General features: G+C 41.4%; 1 protein-coding gene across 1 annotated transcript; it reads right to left on the reverse strand.

Moving 5' to 3' along the window:
* Positions 1-853: 853 nt before the first annotated feature.
* On the reverse strand, positions 854-19,389 carry MX1 (MX dynamin like GTPase 1). The gene is made up of 14 exons (XM_079302773.1): positions 19,296-19,389; positions 15,572-15,899; positions 13,913-14,105; positions 12,343-12,480; positions 10,938-11,092; positions 9,687-9,825; positions 9,014-9,212; positions 8,191-8,269; positions 7,133-7,255; positions 6,222-6,363; positions 5,248-5,406; positions 4,683-4,759; positions 3,158-3,364; positions 854-1,375 (listed from the first exon to the last, which is right to left on the reverse strand). Exons 2-14 carry the CDS (start codon positions 15,842-15,844, stop codon positions 1,142-1,144), a joined length of 2,118 nt encoding a protein of 705 aa, XP_079158899.1. The 5' UTR covers positions 15,845-15,899; positions 19,296-19,389; the 3' UTR covers positions 854-1,141.
* Positions 19,390-20,006: the final 617 nt, after the last annotated feature.

The following is a 20,006-nucleotide window of genomic DNA, read 5'->3' on the forward strand; positions in this document are numbered from 1 at the left end:
TGCAGCACTGCAAGTCAATAATAGCAAAATAATGTACTGGAAGAAAGGGGAAAGTGGCTGCAGAGTTCAAGGTTAAGGCACCAGCTGCACTTCCATGCCACAGGGACAAACACTTTGTCATATCCAGCCTGAGAAGGCTTCTCTTGTAAGAAATTTGGAAATTACTACATCACTGGTATAAGCACATTTTTTTCTAGTTGGATGCAGACATTAGTTTTGGTGCTTTTGGTCATTAAACCAAATTTTCCGTGTGAAAGATGCCATGGACACAGTGTGTGATATATTTTACATTGGCTTCCACAAAATGAAAGAGCTTTTGGAAAAATTCCCTGTGTCCTGGGGAGGGAAGGGAAAAAGGCAGCAAAACTCATGCTGAGACATCCTTGTAATGTTGAATATCCTGGGAGGTTTCTTTCCTTTTGGACATCCAAATCCTGCCCTCTAGTGAGTTGCCCATCAGTCCCAAAATTTCAGGTGATGCTGCAGACATCTGAGAGGAAGAGCCTCTTGGTCTTCTGCAAATCAGACAGCTGGGAAAGGACACTGAACAGAGCCAGTGGCATCCTCTGGATGCACCAGTCACATAAAAGAAATAAACTTTCTTTTCCTTCTAGAGTAGAATGGTTTCATGCCTGCTGTGTGCTCCCTTTCTCCTTCTGCGTTGAGACTTAGTGGTGACACTTTGCAGAGGTGTCTTTTAGGTGACAGTAAGCCAAAATCACAAAGGGAAGTGGGAGATCATGAGTGTCATGCACTAAGCTTCATTGAGGAAAGTTAGATAATTCGATTTCTATAGTTTGTGAATTATACAGCTTCCATCATTAAAAAGAAAAAAACCCAAAACAACAAAACATATAATCCTCAGAGTGTTAGCTTTTTAATGTTTATTCTAGTGGTTGCACAGAATTAATAAAGAAAAGGTATAAAAATGAGATAATGTTTATTTAATCACAACGCCCCCAGTGGAGCTCTTTATGCAAAGTCTGTTAGCATATAACTAATTAAGGAAAATAAAGAAAAACTGAACACTAGAAATTAGTATTAAAGATCTGGGCCGACATTACATTTCTATGGGGTTATACAAAATTCTTCAGTAATGCTAGAAGATGAGGAGAAAAAAAACTTATGAATAACAATGAAATTACAACAAGCTGAAGTCTCTCAGGTACTGGCAGGCTTTGTTGAGACGATCGACTCTTTGGCTGAGGTAATGCCTGGTTTTAGCAGCTTCAGTGTCCTCCTCAAGGAGAAAGTTTAGCTTCTCTTTATCTTGCAAAAGTTGCAGCATCGAGGTCTGCACGTTTTCTCCAAAGTCATGAAGGACACAAGACAGGATGATCAGAGGTATCTGATTGGAGAGGCGTTTACTTGCTCCCTGCAAGAGGGGGGGGAAAAAAAAAAAAAAGGCAAAATACTAAATTGGTAAAAAGAACTGAAAAATGAAGGGTCTCTAGGTAATCTGGTTAAAAAAGTTTTAAAATTGTTGGACTGAGTTACTGTTCAAGAAGGGAGCACTGCTATGAACTCAAAAATGTTTGCAACCAATGTCTTTTTGCCTAAAAATCTAAAAATTAAGAGTCATGGGGATGTCAGCTGTTGCTTTTCTTCCCTCAGCAAACTAGAGCCAAGGCAGGCTATTCTCTGCTCAGGTCTGCCAGCTGGGACAAGTTACAGGAGGACATTCCTGACAAACAGAACTTGTCTTGAAGTTTGACAAACTTCACTGAATGCTAACAATATGTTTTGATGCAGGAAATCAGAGTGATTTTTCCTAAAGCTGGTAAATTCCTCTATCAGGGGGTGGTATTTGTGTTTCTGATGTGGTTGTCCTTTTCAGTTTAAGAAGCTTTGGAGGAAGCTTTAGCCTTAAGGGGAAATGTCTTCAGCAGAAGTTAGACTAGGCTGTGCCCACATCACATCTATTGATATCCCCATGAGATAATCTCCTGTCTGATCTGACCAACTGCCTGGCTGATTTATGGATGCAAACTGAAACACTGACCCAGAAGAGCTTGTGGGGCCCTTTCCCCATGGACATCCACAGGGTTTTGGGGTCCACCTTGTGCTTTTGGGCAACATGAGGTTCCAAACCTCTCCCAGCTCTGGGAATTGGCTGCCTCCAGCCCTTCTGCTGCTGGGTGAGCACTTAGACCCAAGTGCCTGGCTGCAATTGAGGGGTTCTGTCTTTTTGTGGTACAACCTAAAAATGGCATTCCTAGGTCCTGTAGGGTGTAGGCAGCCATGGACACTGAGGAGCTTCCATCTCATTCAAACTGTATTTGGCCTTCTACAAGTCAGTCCCATGGTGCCCTGGAACTGGGGTTTGTTGAAAATGGCTCTCAGGGCATTTACAAAAATATTTAACTGCAGATAAGACATATAGCAGAGTGTTAGCAAGGTAGGATAGAAGTGCTTATGCACTTCTGGCTTTGTTCCTTGTTCTGTGAAAGCCAGTGGTTTTCTCTTCATCAGCCTGAGCAGCCTGACCATTTAATAGCAGGAATTTGTCACAAAACCTGCTCTTGGAATTCAGAGTGAGCTGCTACCTACCTCCCTGAATTATTAATATTGAACTTGTTGCTTTCTGAGGGAGTTTTACAACAAAGCAAATCTTGATACTGAGTGTTTTTGTCTTTCTTTAACATGATCCTTTGTTCAGAGACTTCACTTACAGGGTGCTATCTGCAATACAGCAGATGCACTTTGATCTCTACAGACAGCTGATATATTTTAATGTAATGTTTTATTATTGCTCCTCCTGCTGTAGTAGTTTAGGATCTGACTGCAAGCCACTGACACCACTTTGTTCACTTTGTTGGCTGCAGGAATGTGCAGCGTGGCTTGAGGCTGCCCTGAGCCAGGCTGGGAGGTAGCTAACAAGTGCTTTAGGAGCCAGCTGTCACTTTGGCACCTTCAGGCTTTTCTAATCACCATATCCTGCATCCTGCAACCTGCTGATATAGCCCAGCTTTGCCCTGACACTCTCATCACTGGTCAAAGCTCCAAATAGTTTGTACAGAAGCTGAGCATGAGCACTTATCTACCCCCTGCCACTCCCTGCACAGTGCTGGTGTGGCACACAAGGCTGCACTGACTGTTCAGATCTGGCTGAGGGGTATCTGCAGCATTCAAGGGGCAGCAAATCTGCTGAACTCACAGACAAATAAGCACTGGTGTGAGAAACCATCTCGGCGACCACAGGCAACTGCAGATCTTTCTTGGCAGTGTTTTCTGCCTTAAAAGTAGTTAAATCCTCAAGGTAAAGGTTATCCTGGCAGTACACAATTCTCTCCATTTTAAACTGTGCCCGGATATGTCTTTGAGCCTCTGCTGCTTGTTTCTCTCTAATGTCTTCAATTTTCACCTAGAAAAGAAAGGAACAACAAGTTCTGAGACATTTGCTTCCTTTGGGAAGGTGCCAGTGCTCAGCAGTGTCCCCAGGGAATGGTGAGGTGGGCACAGTGTTCAACTGCCTGTGTGCAGCACTGTCTAATCCCAGAACATGGGAACACAGAGTAATGCTTTGGATTGTGGTCCCTCTGTTGTGAAAGAGCAGGAATATGGAGCAGCTTTGTCCCCTCCTTCCACATGAGTGGGATCAGTCCAAACCTGGTGCTTGAAACCCAAAGGAAAATATCTGTTGTCTGCAAACCAACCCTGTCTAACTCCTTTCTGTCTGGTGCTTTCATTGCAGCCATCTGTTGCTTTCTGCCCTTTTTGATACTTCCACCTAAAAGTCTGTGGGGGTGGCAAAATTTCCTCAGTCATGCTCAAATTCCCTTAAAATGCTTTCCCAGCATCCCTAAGAAAACACCCTGTCTCTTTTCTCATGCCCAATTTGCCAGAACTTCTCCCCTTTTCACCTAAAGACCCTTCATGAATACCTCTTTGTTTTGATTAAATAATTTATTTGTCCACTGTCTGGTTGTCCTGGGAGCCCAGTAGTGTTTTGAAACAATTAAAATTTCAAAGGTTTTATACCTTGTATGAAATTTTGAATTGTAACATGATCCTTTATTTATTTTACTCGAACTCTGGGTTTGACCATGCAAGTGAAATAGCAAGCCACTTATTTCATTCACATTTGCCTCTGAGTTTCCTTTTTCAGCAGTATCCTGTTTCCTGGCTGCCAGTTGCTTCTTCTCTTTTCCTCAAAGCTCTTTCTGAGAAAAGGTCTTCAAGGACATTCATATCACTGAACTCCACCCCAAAACATGCTAATACCCAAACTGTGAACAGCCATCTTCTGTTTTTTCATGGCTGGATGATTTTTGGTTTGTCTGTTCCCTTTCATCAAATATGAGATTCCTGCACTGGCTAAAACCCTGGCTTGCTTTCAGAGAGGAAGAAACAGTTCAGCACTCAGACAAATCTGAAATTAATGATAAACTCTTCAAGGTAGCCACACCAGGTTTTCTTTTCATTGTGTTACAAATGACAAGAATGTGAGCAGAATGAATAAAGAATGTATCTAGTAGATCTTGTCAAAGTTGTACAAAATGCACTTTCATTAATGCCATTATAATCATGCCATCATTTTCAGGCTCTTTCTTATTTTCCTGCAAGAAACTCCACACTTGCACAAGGGTAATGCAGTGAGAGAGACAGGTACCATAAGCATGGATGGATTTACAAATGTCATTCTGTCTTTTCAGAATCTCAGGTTATAGGTAGTTCCTCACCTTGGCAACTCTATTTAGATTGTGAAAATTAGCAAAATTCCTTTTAGCAAGTCCCATAAATGTCTCTTCAACCAGTTCTAAGGGAAGAACAGAGAGACAAAACAAAGTCAGGTAAGTTAATGAGGGTTTTTAGCTATTGTAAATATGAGACTTGGGAGACTACTCATTTTCTGTATTCATCCAGAAGTAGCTGAGCTGCTGTACTGGTGCACTCTGCCTTTATGATGCATACAAACAAGCAGAAATTTACATTTCCAGGTCCAAGAGTGTGACCACTTAACACCAGGTACTTCTACTGCACTGTTTCCTTGCTGTGTGATTTGTTCTATACTTATTCTCTAACTCCCTTCCAAGAGCCACTGGGAAAAATATTAACAAATGCTGGAGACCATGTGTAGAGATTGAAGGCTCTGGAGAAGGAGCAATGCCCAAACTGAATCAGATTTACTGCCACACTCTGAAGGATCCTGAGAGCATCAGTGGCAGCATCAGCTTCTCCTGGAAAATAACCTTGTCAGGCCCAGCAGTGTCCCCCACACAAGAGCCTCCCCTGGCCTGGCCATACCTATCACTCTGTTCAGGATCTGAATTGCTGGCTCCTCCAGTTCTCTGATCTGCTCCTTTATGATGTCCTCAAAAGTCCTGTAGTTGCTGAAGCCTGGGAACTCCCTCCCACGGAATTGGTCTTCGTATTTCCACACTCTACTGGGAACACTTTTTTTAGCTGGAGTGGTGAAATAAAGTACTTTATTACTAAATCACTCAATGTATACATTTCAGGTTTAAGAAGGAAGTCTATTTCTCATCTTTGAGTTGTTCTTGAGAGGAAAAACTACTGAGATGATTTTTTTGTTACCACAAAACAGAGCTAACATGCTGTTGCTCTCTCATTTCATCAAGAATCTGACTAACAGAAATTGGGATGAGCCACAAAAATTCTGGTTCTTCCTGGTATTTTTACCCTCACAGAAGTACCTGGCCATTACCAGTCACTGCCAAGTTTAAAAAAAAACCACCCTGAACAAAACAAACCCCCAAGCTCACTAAACACTTTTTCCACGGAATCTACTCTTGACTAGTTATTGTTTTAAGATATCACAGTTACTATTTCTTTGTTGATATTATACAAATTTGCTATTTTTTTTTGTATGAGGTATCACCTTACCCCAGAGCTAAAGTGGAACAAACCCCACCCAGATTCTAAAATATTCATAGCAATAATAAAATAAAAAAGTTAAGAGCAATAATAAAAATTATTATATCGATTGTTATTATTTATTATTATTCACTGTTATTTAGAAGAGTGGTTCAGAAAATCACCAACAAATTCTGTTTCCAGTGTCTTGATTTCATTGCTGTGCTGGCAGAAGAGGGACAAGCACTGAGCTGTCTGTAATGACAGCATTTAACATAAACTCTGTCCCCAAGACACCACAACAGATGGATGCTCCTGCCTTCTTGCTCTTGATTTTCTGGAAGATTATTGACAGAAGGTGCTGTGTGCAGGGGTAAAAGGCAGGGGATGTGCTGTGTGCTTACCCCTGGCAGCACACTCCAGCAGGATCACGCCCCACGTGCAGAATTCCTTGCGGATCTTGGTGAAGAGCCTGACCTCATCTCCCAGCAGCTGCTCCTCGCCCCGTGTGCTCTGAGAGATGTCTTGGTTGAAGATTTTGATCAACTGCAGTGAATCAAACAACAGGCAGGCAGTTCAGTGAAGACTCATTTCTTCACACTAACTTGTGGATGTTTAGGAAATCTGATATTAAAGCAGGGACATAAGGAACATCCCTTTCTTACATCTCTTATGCTCTTAGCTCCTGGTTTGTTTGGTTTTATGATTTTTTTTTTGCCACAGATAGAGGAGAACAAATTTGATACTCTTTTGTTTTTTCCCCCTGTAGACTTTTAGAACCATTTAATAAATTCTAATAGGCCAGACTTGTATGAAGTCTGCTGAGCTTCCATAAACACCTCTAATGCCTACTGAAGGCTTACTCAGGGAGTAACTCCCTGAGATGAGGCACTCATATGGACTTGCAAAACACATTTTGATTTTGATATGAGGAATTAATATCAGATTTTGGTATCAGGACTTTGATATCAGGAATACATTTGATCTTATGAGTGTTGTAAGCAATGATAACCCTTCAAAGTGTTGAGTGGGCAGGAATTTAAGTTTTCACTTGCTGAGATGCTTGATTTTGAGCCAATCAACCATGTTTGGTTTTCTTGTCCCATAATCACAGCAAAAAAAAAAAAAAAAATTGCTAGAAGGGGCGTTGAGCTCCTGTGGTCCATTATTTTTGCAGAGGTGGTTTGTCTATGTTACCCTCACTGAAATGAGGGATACCACAAACTTCCCAGGGGTCCATGCTGATGTTTTGATAATTTCTTGTTCTCCCACAGTTACCTCATTGCTCTGCTCTGTGACCAATAGTGATACTTACATCTGTGAGGAAAAACAGCTTCTCATCCTCTGTTTGGGGTGTGCCTCTGTTGTACCTTTGCAGATCCTGTAATGTTTCATGGAGGGTGCCACGAATTTGGCTCTCCAGGGCAGGCAGAGTTTTCTGGGGAGGAGACAGTGAAGAAGGACATTGAGATGATTGAACCTGTCTGGTTTTGGAAGGAAAAAACCCCTCTAAGAGTGACCTACACCTGCACAGGATTTTTGCTGTTTTTACAAATCCAAGAGCTTGCTGTCAGTGTCACTTATGGATAGTGGGATAACATGGAAGGGCAAATATTGTCTTTATTGTGGAAATGCAGGATCCAGGATCTCCCTGAGGGATCAGGCTGGACCTTACTGGGAGCTGGGCAGAATAGCTGCAGTCTAGGGCAAGACTTTCCTCACAGTGAGCAAAAAAACATGTCCTGACAGTGCCAGGAAAGTGGTGACTGCTCAATTCCTGATAAATACCTGATGGAATGTGGCTGTTTAGTTGCTTTTTTTTTAAGTTTACATAAATATTTTGTTTTTCCTTTGAGACTGAGTTTAGATGTTCCCAATATTTTAGCATTTTCTCTTAATGGAATAAGATATATTATGTGCAGATACATTTATACCAAAAAAAAAAAAAAAAAAAAAAAGCCCAATATCCTTACATTAGTATATTAATATAATAGAAGATCTTGATGTTTTGAAGACATTTCCAATTGAATAAAAATCACTGTTTCTAAGCTGACATCAGTAACTTGTCACCCAGGCAATCAACACTCATAACCAAAAAGAAATATCATGGCTGCCATTGAAAAGGCAGGAATTATGAGTCAAAAATAGATTAAATAATTTGCTTATTGTTGATCTGCAGTTAAAAGGCAAATCTGACAGAGCATGGGGGTTTTTACCTCTGCCTCTCAGTTCAGTTTGTTCTCACATCACTGAGTTGAAGGATCATTAAGCATATAAAGATGAAATCCAACTGCAGTCCAGGGCTGAAGGGTTGAATTTGTTTTTAGGTAGTAACTGATACCAGAAGCTCAGCATGGCACCTCTGATACTTACAATAATGTGTTTCACAAGTTCATTTGTGAGCTTCTTTGCCAGATGGGGGACAGTAGCCTTTCCTTCTTTCATAATAGCCCTGTAAAAAAAAAAGGAAAAGGTGGGTTTGGATAGCCAAGCTGTGCAGGAGGCAGCAGTGATGCTCTGCTCTGTTTTCATTATTGTATTACACAATTTGAGTAAAGAAGGGGGCTCTGGGCCATGCTGGTGCAGATGTGGTAACAGCCCAGGACACTCTGGGCATGTTTATTCAAGAGTTGTTTGACAGCTACTGAGTGAGCAAAGGGAAACAGAGAAAAATCTGGAAAAAAGCAAATTCTGACAGCAGATGAATTCTGCTGTTCTATTATTTCTTCATGTGTGAAGTTCAATGATTCAAAACCCTTGCCAGCTGCCACTCTCTGGATTTTGATTGATTTGCTGCTGAGTCACTTGGGCAGCCTGTACCCTCAGCACAGCCTTTCTTTTCTCATGCTGCTCCCTCATGTTTCCCAGTGAACAGAAATACTTCAGTGCCTGACTTGAAGTGCTCAGATGCTTGAACTCAAATTCTTTGGGACTATTCAGAACTTCTGAAGTTCGTAGCACTTCCTCCATGTATTTTGCATTTAAAAAAACAAAACAAAACAACAAAAAACATTTTAAAGAGTTTAGCCAGTGTGTAAAAATATTCTGGGTCACTGAAACACAACCCTACATGGGCAATGATAAATACTGAGTATAACTAATACCTGTTTGTAACCCCTGAGTTAAATCTCAAATCAACAGAATGTTTGAGGTGACTTGAACAGGTTTTTGGTGAGAACTTTTCTGTGAGGAGTACCTGAATTGTTTGTGGTTCTCAAAGAAGGCTCTCTCCTGTTGGATGGCAGCAGCCAAGGTCACTTTGTTGTGGATGTCCTGCTGCCCACGGCACTTGACAATCATGTAGCCTTTTTTGAGGGGGATTACCCTGTTTTGCAGTATTTTAACTATAGCCTCTTCAGTCCCTCTGTCCACAAGGTCAGGTTTTGTGAGGATTCCTGTGAAATTAAAACAAAGTTAACCACCAAGCAGGAATGTTCTGTACCATGTTTTATAAAGCAATTTTTTTTTATTCCCTCTCAGCTCCTGGACTGTAAAACTCACTCTACACTTGGCCTCCCACCATGAATTTTGCTTTGCAAATTTTTTTTGACAGGCAAAAACCAAAGTGTTTTCACCATTATCTTCAGACCAACTACCATTAAATGAGATTTTCAGCTTCCAGTTATTCATAGCAGGAGTGCCAGCAATACACCAAACTAAGAGATCCTTGGAGCTACTCAAGAATTGTGACTTGAAATACTTGCAACTATTTTCTTTAGGCTGTTTTCTTTCCCCCTCTTCTTCTAGTAGCTAATTTCACAGATCTGCTGCAGAACACAGGAACATCAGACTTCATGGGGGTGAAGAAAAAAAAAAAAAAAAAAGATTTGGCCTTCTTTTCAGCTCATAGCTCAAAAATTATCTCTCACCTATTGTCCTTTCTCCGGTGGGATCCACTTCCTGAGCCATTTTCAGTGCTTCTGTTGTTGCAATATCCACATTACATGGCACCACGACCAAATTCACTGTCTCTTTGCAGCCAATCATCTTTCTAAGCAGCCTTTTGATCTGCAATTCAATACAGCAGTGAGGAGGTTCAGTGAAACCAGACACTTGCTTGAAGGATGTGACAATTTCTAGCAATAGGAGCCACTGCCTGATGACATTAAATGCCACATATGCTGAGGGTGGTGTTACATGCTAGAGGATGGCATGGAAAGGGGTCAGCAGCTTCTTTTCTTAAGTCAGGATTAATACAAACATCTGGTATGAATGAGACCAGACTAATATTGTTCATCCTGTCTTGACAGCTACGAGGAGTTTAATCTCTTGTGCATATATAACCTTTCATTATGGAAATATTAAAGATATTTGATATCAAATCGCATATAAAAAAAATCAGGTTCTGATGGGTAGCTACACACTTATGGAAAGAAAGCAAGCTCGATTATGCTGATAAATCTCAAATTTACATCTCTGAAAAGAGCACAAATGTCTTTGGTTTATTTTTCAGTGGAATATTTGTAGGAAAATTTTTAAAAGTGCTAAAACTGAAGCTGCACATGACATCTGGTTGGCGTTTTTCTGTGTTTCAATACCAAACTGAACGAGTTCCTCCTAATCTGTGTTGTTTTGTAGAAGCTCCACAGAGTACTATTGCACTTGTTCCACAGTAAATCAATTCATTTTTCCCCCTGAATTTTGGTGAAGATGCCTCTCTTTTCCACTTCCCACCCATCCCTGTAGCTGCAATGCTACAAACTCCATCTCTGGAGCATGCAGCCAGCTGGGGACAATGGAAATGTCTGGGTTTTATCACATCTGCTGCTTTCTTCTCAATACAATAGAAAGATTGCTATCTAACTGTGAAATTTAATTATGCTCCTCCCAGAAAGTAAAGCCCAGACAATCCAATCTTGTCTCATTTCCATTTGGTATATCTAATTGAGTTTGGGCTCCTCTTATTCCAAGTTCCCATTTCAAGGTATTTTAGGAGAAACAACACACCCACCACAACACATCACCCTCACAGAGGGGTGGCTTTTATTTGCATTTTATTTGCATGTCTTCTAAAGCAGCCAGAGGAAAAGCAGAGATCCCCTCCACTTATTCTGTTTACTTCACAAAAAGTCTTCTGGGACTCCCCAAGGCACAGATTGGCACACGAGGCTGAATTTTACCTGGTCCCCGATGTCTTTTGGCTGGTCCCCCACGGCCACCCTGGCAATTCCAGGAAGATCAATTAGTGTCAGATCTGGGACATCAGGGGACCGAACTTCCAGGGAAATTAACTGCCCGCTAATGGCACCTCCGGGACCGGCCACGACATCCTGGGCTGTGAAAAGAGCAAGGCAATGAATGCAAGCTTCAAATGATGCATCAAAACAAAGCTGAACACAATGACTTGGAAAAGAACCAGCTACCACCTAAGGCTTGTCTTTTTGTTTCAGATCCAGTCACACACATTTGTGCAAAAATCTAAGGAAATTATAATGCAGAACAAGTTGATGTGAAGTGCTGTTGGAATGTGAGCTGTAATATTTTACAGAGCATATATTTATGGACTCTGGTGTATGCAGATAAAATACATGTAAATAAACCACAGTGAAAGGGATCAGGTAAAATACCGATCAGTTGCAGAAATGCTTCCTCAACAGCAAGAGACTTTGTAAGCATGAATTAATCCTTGGATGCTGTGAAAGAAAAATAGGCGTTGTTCTATGTTCTTCACATTTTGATAGAGAGATTGAGAGTAATCTGTCCCAGATACTACAAGACAATAATGCTTGAACTGTGAACATAGAGAAGCAAGGAAACCCCACAGTCATTCTCAAGAGAGATTTTCAACTCTTTAATTACCTTAATTCATACCAATTGCCCGGCCAGTTTTGAGAATATCCAAATAATGTATTGAAAAGCTAATTTAAAAAATAGAAAGGATAACAATGTGCAGAGCTGTGCTAGACGAAGTAAGGACAATCCAACTTCCACACTTAGGGCAAGTGCTTACTGTCCTTTGGGTAAGAACACTGATTTCTCACCCAGCATGAAATGCTGTAAAGGTAAACCTGAGACATTTGAAGGGCACTGACTGAGCCTGTGGTCACAGTACCTGGCAGAAGCTCTCTGTCCTCACCTCTGCCTTCTTGCAATTTCTTCCAAAAATAATAATATTTCCAGCCACAGAAACATCAAGCACTCTCTGGACTTTTGAACTGATGACAGGAACCATTTAGGTTCCATGTTTACAATTTGACAGACAACCTCCCCAAACCAGGAAGACATCACTCAGCTAAGGACACAGCCTGAGCCTTTATCATGGATCAGGATGAAAGGATCATGGATCTAGTGGGTGGCATCCTTGCTCAAGGTGTTGGAACTAGAAGACCTTTAAGGTCCCTTCCAATCCACGCCAATTTGGGACCATCATCACAGACCATGTTCACTACTGAAACACTGGTATCACTCCCTTCAGAGAGCTGAGTTTTCCTGATTCAGCTTCTGCTGGTGTTACTCCACAATCACTGTGGATGCTGCTCAGTCTAAGAGGAGGATTCAGAGAAGGAGCCAGCCAAATCCACTCACCATGCCTTATTGCTCTGTCCACCTCAGAAGGGTCCTGGAGATCCTGGATTATGTTTCGGTAGGAGATCTTCCCCTGCCATGCCTGGCCTTCAGGCAACCTCTTGAGTTTAAGCTCCAAGGGACACCGAGTGACAATACCTGCAGCAGTTCCAAAGCCAGAGGTTGGGCATGAAACACATTTAAAGTGTGCGCTGTACACAGGATTGCCTAATGTTTCACACAAAAATGTGCAAATGTTCCAAGAGACACTTCCAGAGTGGACTTGTCTACCTTCCTGCTCAGAGCAGGATTGTCACCAGTGCTAGATGAGATCAAGCATGGCTCTTCCCAGACATGTCTGGCCCTGCAAACCTCCTGTAATGGTTTTGAAAGCAAAACCAGTGAGAGACTCCAAGTCAGAAATACAATTTAATGGGTAAAAAAAAAAAAACAACACATGCAATAGTACAAAAGAAAAACTACTGACAGTCAGAATACAACCTGACACCTGCTAGTTAGGGTGGTGGCAGCAGCCCAGATGAATTGGTCTTGTTGAAGCAGTGATCCTGTAGAAAGACCTGGTAGCTCTTGTCTTCTAGAAACCACTGGGTAAGGGCTGCCTTGGTGTTCCAAATCACAGTTTTTATCTAGGTAGGAAATATTTGTCTCCTCCCCTGGCTGGAGCATCTCCCAGTGGGATGATGGAATTTTATCAGTCATGCACTGGGACTCAATGGCCATTAACAGGAGATATCTCCTGGAGGGAAGGTGGGAAAGATAAAGAACATTGCCCCATCTGGTTTTAACAGCTGGCCCATTAGCAGAGGATATCTCCCACAGAGATAAGGATCACTGCCCCACCTGATTTCAGCAGATGGTGATAGAATACAGACTTTTAGGCACATCTTTACATTGTAACCTAGAACAACTCCCCACATCGAGTTTTGATCCTCTCTGGATGATCTGTTTCAGTACTGCAACTAAATCCTATGAAAAAACTTTCTACAACTGCAGCCTGAAAGACTAGATTATATCGTAAACTCACATGGAACTTGCAGAATTTATGTGTGCAAAAAAAACACACACAGAGCTGAAAAGTGTATCTTCTTGAGCTGTAAAGTCTTTCAACAATCATCTCTTACTTAAATAATGCTTTAAGTAAAGATCTTTGTACACTTTTTGCATGTAGTAGTAATAATAATAATAATAATAATAATAATAATAATAATAATAATAATAATAATGGGTATCTGTAAGAAAACGGGTTTACAAAACCCAAAACAACCACAAAAAAAAAAGTAAAAATTGGTTTTCCATGTGAAATTAATACATTGCTGCACTGCTGTTTTCTGAGAAATGCACAGAGTCAACTGGAGCAATTACACTACACTACACTTCTTACTTCTGGTCTCTTGCCAACCTGGAAATGTGCCTTGGATTTACCATGTGGTGCCTCACTTGCACCTCCATCCCTCAGTCATGGAGTTGACTAAATCTAAACAAAAAAAACCAAAAACAAACAAACAAAAAAAAAATCTCTTCCACCTCATCAAAGTGATCAAAGTGAAAATGTGAGAAAGCAAATTCTTACCATTTCCCCTGGGGAGAGCAACACCAGACAGGGCTTCAAGCACAGAGCTTTTCCCAGAGCTCTGGTCTCCAATCACTGCAATTGCAGGCAAGGACAGGTCCTTTTCTATCCCAAGAGCTCTCAGGCTGTCAACAAGATCAATGCAGGGTCGGATCTTTTCCTCATATTGGTTGTACAAGGTGTGTTCTGCATCCTGATAGAGTTAAACTTACAATCAATTTTCCATAATTTAAAAAAAAAGATACATTTTCTATTCATCATTCTTTAGTAAAAGTTATTTACTGGCATCAATCTCTACTTCATATCACTGTGCATCCTTGCATCTCCATGTAATAAACAGGTGTCTGTAAATATGAAAGAAACAGTTGAGGTTGGCTCACAGATCATCCATTGTAAAAATAGAAAATTTTGGAAGCCATCCTGAGAAGGTCAAGAACGCATTACTAAGTGTGCTTTGTTAATTTTTTTTGGTAACAGTTTTTTTAATAACTGCCATTTTCTTCCACTCATCCACAGATGTACTGAAGCATGTGTATGCAAATGAAGACTGATCCCAGAAACCACTGAATTTGGTAAAAATATAGCTTATTAGATCTTCCTTTTGGAGTTTGAAGATTTAGTTTGTGCAGACACCAAAAGAGTTCTGCTGTAATGTTCTTAACAGGTGGCTGAAATATTTTAGATCATCATGGCTCTTCTTTCTTTGCCTCATTTTAGGCTGACATGAGGCACGAGTTGTTTTAAATAACTGATTATTGTAATTTTCTGGGTTTGATACAGGTCCAGATATAAACACAGACTCTTAATTTACATGAAAACAAAACAAACAATTTTCAGTCTTTGGCAAAACTGGCCCATCTGCTGTTAAATATGCTCAGCTAAAGTATATAAAGATCAGCCTGGTCTCTTCTCCCTGTTTCTCTCTCCATGTTCCAGTCTGACTGCTGCATTTAGACATGCAATTTTGGGAACACCAATATGTTTCAGACATATTGGACCAGGCACATTCAAACCTGATTTTTTAAAAAGAAAATTCAAAGTTTTTCTCCATCACTTTTATCCACAAAAAATACCTCCAAAAAGTATCTCTATGGATCAGATACACTCAAACAAAGCAGATTTTTTTGGTTCAAAATGAGGAAGGCAGCACACATTACTGGAGGCAGGCATTTTAAACCCTTTTTTGTAACCACTGCCCTCTCTCTTCACTATAATGTTTAATAGCTAGCAAATCCTCAAAAAACTTCAAAAACTGTCACAGACTTAAAACCAATCTGTGTTCAGTTAAAATGCCCAAGCAGGTTATTATTAACCTTTCTGTGCATTTCTGTTGAAGACCCTCAAGAAAAAAAGAAACCTCAGCTTTTATGATTTCTGTTCAAAATTTGTATCTAGGATTGAAACAGATATGTCACACATTAAATTGGCTTCTAGGCTGCAGCCATCTCTTTTTTTTTTTTAGACCTGCATTATTAATGTCTGCAGATTAATTGCAGGTATCTCTCCTCCTACTTAAATAATTGCTAAGCCTCATCCCAAAAGTTCTCCTTGGACCTAACAAGTGCAGATTGCCCTAAGAGACAAAGGAATTAATTTTGGGGCACAGAGTGAAACAACAGAATAAGGGTGGGGAGGATCTGTGCCTTCTCCTTTTCTTACCTTGTCCTCTTCTCTGAAAAACTCTTTCTCTAAGTCCTTCTGTTCACAGTTAGGCCTTTTCTCAAACATGTTCTCTGACATCACAGGAACATCTTCTGGCTCTGGTGGGAGAGGCACTTTAGCAGCTTCTGGAAATGGTTTTACAAAAGAAAATACAAACCCCTCTTTCTTTGGGAGATTTTTGTTGTTTTCAAAAGGTTGTTTGAATGCTGCTTTCTTTTTGTCCATGGACTGTTGAGCCACTGGGCTTCCACGTAGGTTGAGGTTGTCCATAGTGCTTCACTAAAGACTGGTCACTGCCTGGTCCAAGCACTGTGAGGTGCAGTCTCTGAAATCAAACGTGGGACAGTGAGTGACTCCACCTTGCAACGATGATCAGAGCAGAGAAAATCAAACACCACTTTTATTTCTTGATCCAAACCCTTGGTAGGTACCTTGGTAGGTACCAAGTGCCACAGCTATTCTCAAATCACTAAAATGGGTCTCCAGAGGATAGAGCTGAAACAATTCTCCCTACCTCTCTTAAGCTCTTTTTTTAATATTAAAAAAAAAAAAAATCCCATGGGAAAAAAACAATATTTGTTTTTTGGGGGAAAAAAAAAAATTACACCAGTTTTTGCAAAAAGCTGATTCTCCTCGATGAAATATTTTGCTGCAAGGTGTTTGGAGAAGCTCAGTCAGTAGCAGGGCAGGATTGGAGTGTGAATCCCTGACTTCCTGGGGTCAGAAGGGCTGGGCTGTGGGGTGGCTCCAAACCATGGTCTGCTAAGTGGCCATCTCACCTCTTTTGTGGAAGAAATAGTTATCAGAGGCAAGTCTGACACCTGTTTTAGAAGCTCTGCATCTTGATCCCCTCCCCTACAGCTTAAAACCCTCTGCCAAAAGCAGACTTTGCTTCACATGATGTTAGAGAAGGGAGGACATGAGACTTTTTATTTAGTTGTTCAGCATTTCCTTGTGGAGAAGTTTTCTTTTCAATGAGTTACTGAGGAACTTAGTGGCTTTTGGCGTGACATTATCCAGAGGAGGTGATTTTCAGAGAGAGTGATTTAAAAAAAACCAAAAAGCCAAGAGTCCTTTTTCAAAGCTAGATTTTTTAGCCTAACTCTGCTAAAACCAAGATCTGTTTAACTCAAACACTTCAGAAAAAAAGTTTGGAGAATCACATCTTTGCTTGAAATAACTTCCTGTTCTGTTAATTTTTTTGTTGTTGTTGAATTAAGTTTACAGGTTTTCTAATTTAAACAGATGCCAAAATAGGATGATCAGACACAATGTAGATTATACTTGGAATTTGTAAAACAAGTTTAGGAAAAACATCACACACTGTAGCAGAGCAGTTGAAAGAAGGTTGTGGACACGAGAAGCAGGACATAGTGACTGTGTGGGAATTTATAATTAGATTTATTGCTAATACAGTATGTAAATATTGCCAGTGCAGTATCAAAATAACAACTTTATAATGTATTAGAATGGATTATAATCAGGTCATGGTCCTTCTGCTGAGTCACAAGTGAGACCCCCTTGCTTCCAAAACTTCTCACAGCAGTCTAGGTGCAACCTGCTCCCCTCAGTCCCAGATTTGGGAGAAGTCTGTCACAGTCTGCTCAACCCCAGTGGGGTCATGATGGCTCATTCGACCCCAGGGTGCAAAAGACAAAAGCAAGAGACTCAGGTTTGTTTAGCAGTGATGCAGTGATGCAGCTTATTGAGTGCCAACAATTCAGTTTTGTGATAGAGAGTGAGAGAGAGAGAGAGAGAGAGAGGAGTCAAGGAAAGGAAGTAAAAGGAGAGAAAGAGAGAGAGAGGGAGAGAAAGGATGGGACATAGCTACCAACAGAAGGGACACATCCTCATGGTCATCTGATGATAGACACATCTTCAATCCCTTGGGGGGGAAAGAGATCTCAAAGTCTCTTTGGGAAACTCACTTTTTATAGTTCTTTTCCAAAGCAAGTGGCCTCTGGCCAAAAGGTGGGGAGATTTATGGACTGTTGTGTGTGGAGATCATTGCTCCAACAATGATCCAAACAGGTGGAGCAGGGCTCTATAACCAGTGCCCTGCTTGGGAGCAGTGTACCCTGGCAGCACCAGGCACACCCACAAACAGTCCTGGGCAAGCACCCACCTGGGCAGGCCAGAACTCAGGTGAGTGGTGCAGTCCCAGGTCTGACTCTGACAATGGTCGTGAGGCAGATCAGAGAAACTTCAGACCGACTCTTACACAGTCCATGTTTGAAGGGTTACACTGTGAGCAGGTTCAGGTGGAAATGTGCAAATTTACAGTCTTTGGACTTGCAGAATTCACCACTGCAAAGCAGCAAAGCACATGTGGAGCTACTTCAGGATTTTATGTCTATATTTGGGTAGACCTTGGGTATTTTAACACCTGTCCAAAAGCGCTGGAGCTGAAGGCACCTCGTGGGCATCCTTGGTAGGGGTGGGGAGAGAAGGGGATGGGGAGGGGGAAAATCAACCCAGAAACTTCCTTTGTGACACCAGTTTGCCCTGTTGGCCCAGTCTCCAGCAGCATTTTAAATCCTTTTTGTGGCCAATGTCAATCACAAACATCTCAGTTCCCAATCTCTAGAATGAATAATCATGGAAAGGTCCAGACATCCTGCAATACCCACCTGGTGTGTTTATTTAGGACAAACCCCACGGTCATCACAGAGGTGGAAGGGATGTGGGGAGGGCTGAGGATGCATGAGGAGACCCGACTATCTTTAGTCACCCTTTCCAAACGTGGAGATGGGGTGCACACACCGGGCACCCCTGCACAGAGACACAGCAGTCAGCACCAGGATAAACAATCATGTGCATTTCTGAGGCTCTTCTCCCCTGAATCCTTCCCTGTGCCACACATAGTGATTTCTTTGTGTACTGAGCCGTGACAACATCGGGTGGAGGAAAGGAGGAGAGGAAAACAAAAAAATCTGCAATTGTAAAGAGCCCTTCTACAATGGAGCGGAATCCACAGGTGAAACTTGACACCTGGATGACGTGATGATACTGAAAGTGCCAACAATTTCCCCTCACCAGAGCTGCCCCTGCCTCGGATATTGGGACAATGCTGATTTCCTACAGCTTTACCTTAGACTTTGCCTGCCTGTGTGTGGGAAACCTCTCTCAGCACGACACGAAGTGCTCTGCTGCACACCCAGGTTTGCACACACATTCGCTTTGTTTTTCTGTAACTTCCCTTTGGCTTTGCATCTGTAGAAGATGAAAATCCCCTCTCAAACCCAAGGTGCAGTGCTGAACCCACACAGCTCTCAGATTTATTCACTCTCTGTCCAGCCACAGGAGCACATGGGCTACTGGTTGACACATCCTGTGATTTCAGGGTATTTGGGTAAACCTCACAATTTTCATGTTGTATGTTTATCAACTCTAGCTGTCTTCTCATAAAGAAAATGAAGCAATGCAAAGCTTATGATTCTACTCATAAATAGTCCTGGCTAGATCATCTTGCTGAATAATGGCTTTAAAAAATAAAAGTTAAATGCCAACTATCAGTTGTTTCCTTTTAAAGGGGAAATAATACTAGCATATTTTCTTTTTTTTTTTTCCCACCCATTAAGCAAAAAAATTCTGCTTCCGGCAACCCTGTTTAATCACACTTACTTTAGACACTCTATCTAATCCTTTCACATTATAAGGAATGAAGAGAACAGTAAAAAATTGCATTACTCTTTTTAGAAGAAGGAAAGGAGAAACTTACCCTTGTAAGTGTCCTGCAGGAAGGAGAAGCAGTGACTTTCTGAAACTTCTTCAGATGCTTTTTTCATGTACAGGCTCCACCTTCCCATTGTGACAAGAAACAGCAGAAATGAAACTAACTCTCACAGGAGAAATATTTGGCCTCTGTGGAAATTACCAGGCTGTTTCAAAAGACAGAGCGACCACGAGTGGGCACCGCCTGCTTACCTTGCAAATCCACACTGAAGGAGAGACTTCAGAGTTCAGAGAGCCAGAGAATCCTGGAATGTTTTGGGTTGGAAGCACATAAAGATGATCTTGTTTCACCCTCCTGCCATGGGCAGGGACAACTTCCACTACCCCAGGCTGCTCCAAGCCCCATCCAACCTGGCTTGGACACTGCCAGGGATCCAGGGCAGCCACAGTTTCTTTGGACACCCTGTGCCAGGGCCTCACCACCCTCACAGGGAAGAATTTCTTCCTAATATCCAATCTGAAGCAATTTTATTTCAATTAAAAGCCATCCCCTCCTTGTCCTATTACTACCTGCCCTTGTAAAAGTCTTTTAGTCTTCTTCTCACCAAAGCCTCTCAGAAGAGCAGCCACACCTCTGTACTGCTATTCAGCAGATGACACCCAGGTGAAGCTAAGCTTAATTACTGCTGGACTTTTAGTGATTTGTGAATTATGAATAAATCACTGTGTAGCCACAGGATGCTTGACACTAATACAG

This window comes from Erithacus rubecula, assembly GCF_903797595.1.
Source record: "Erithacus rubecula genome assembly, chromosome: 1".
Taxonomy (NCBI): domain Eukaryota; kingdom Metazoa; phylum Chordata; class Aves; order Passeriformes; family Muscicapidae; genus Erithacus; species Erithacus rubecula.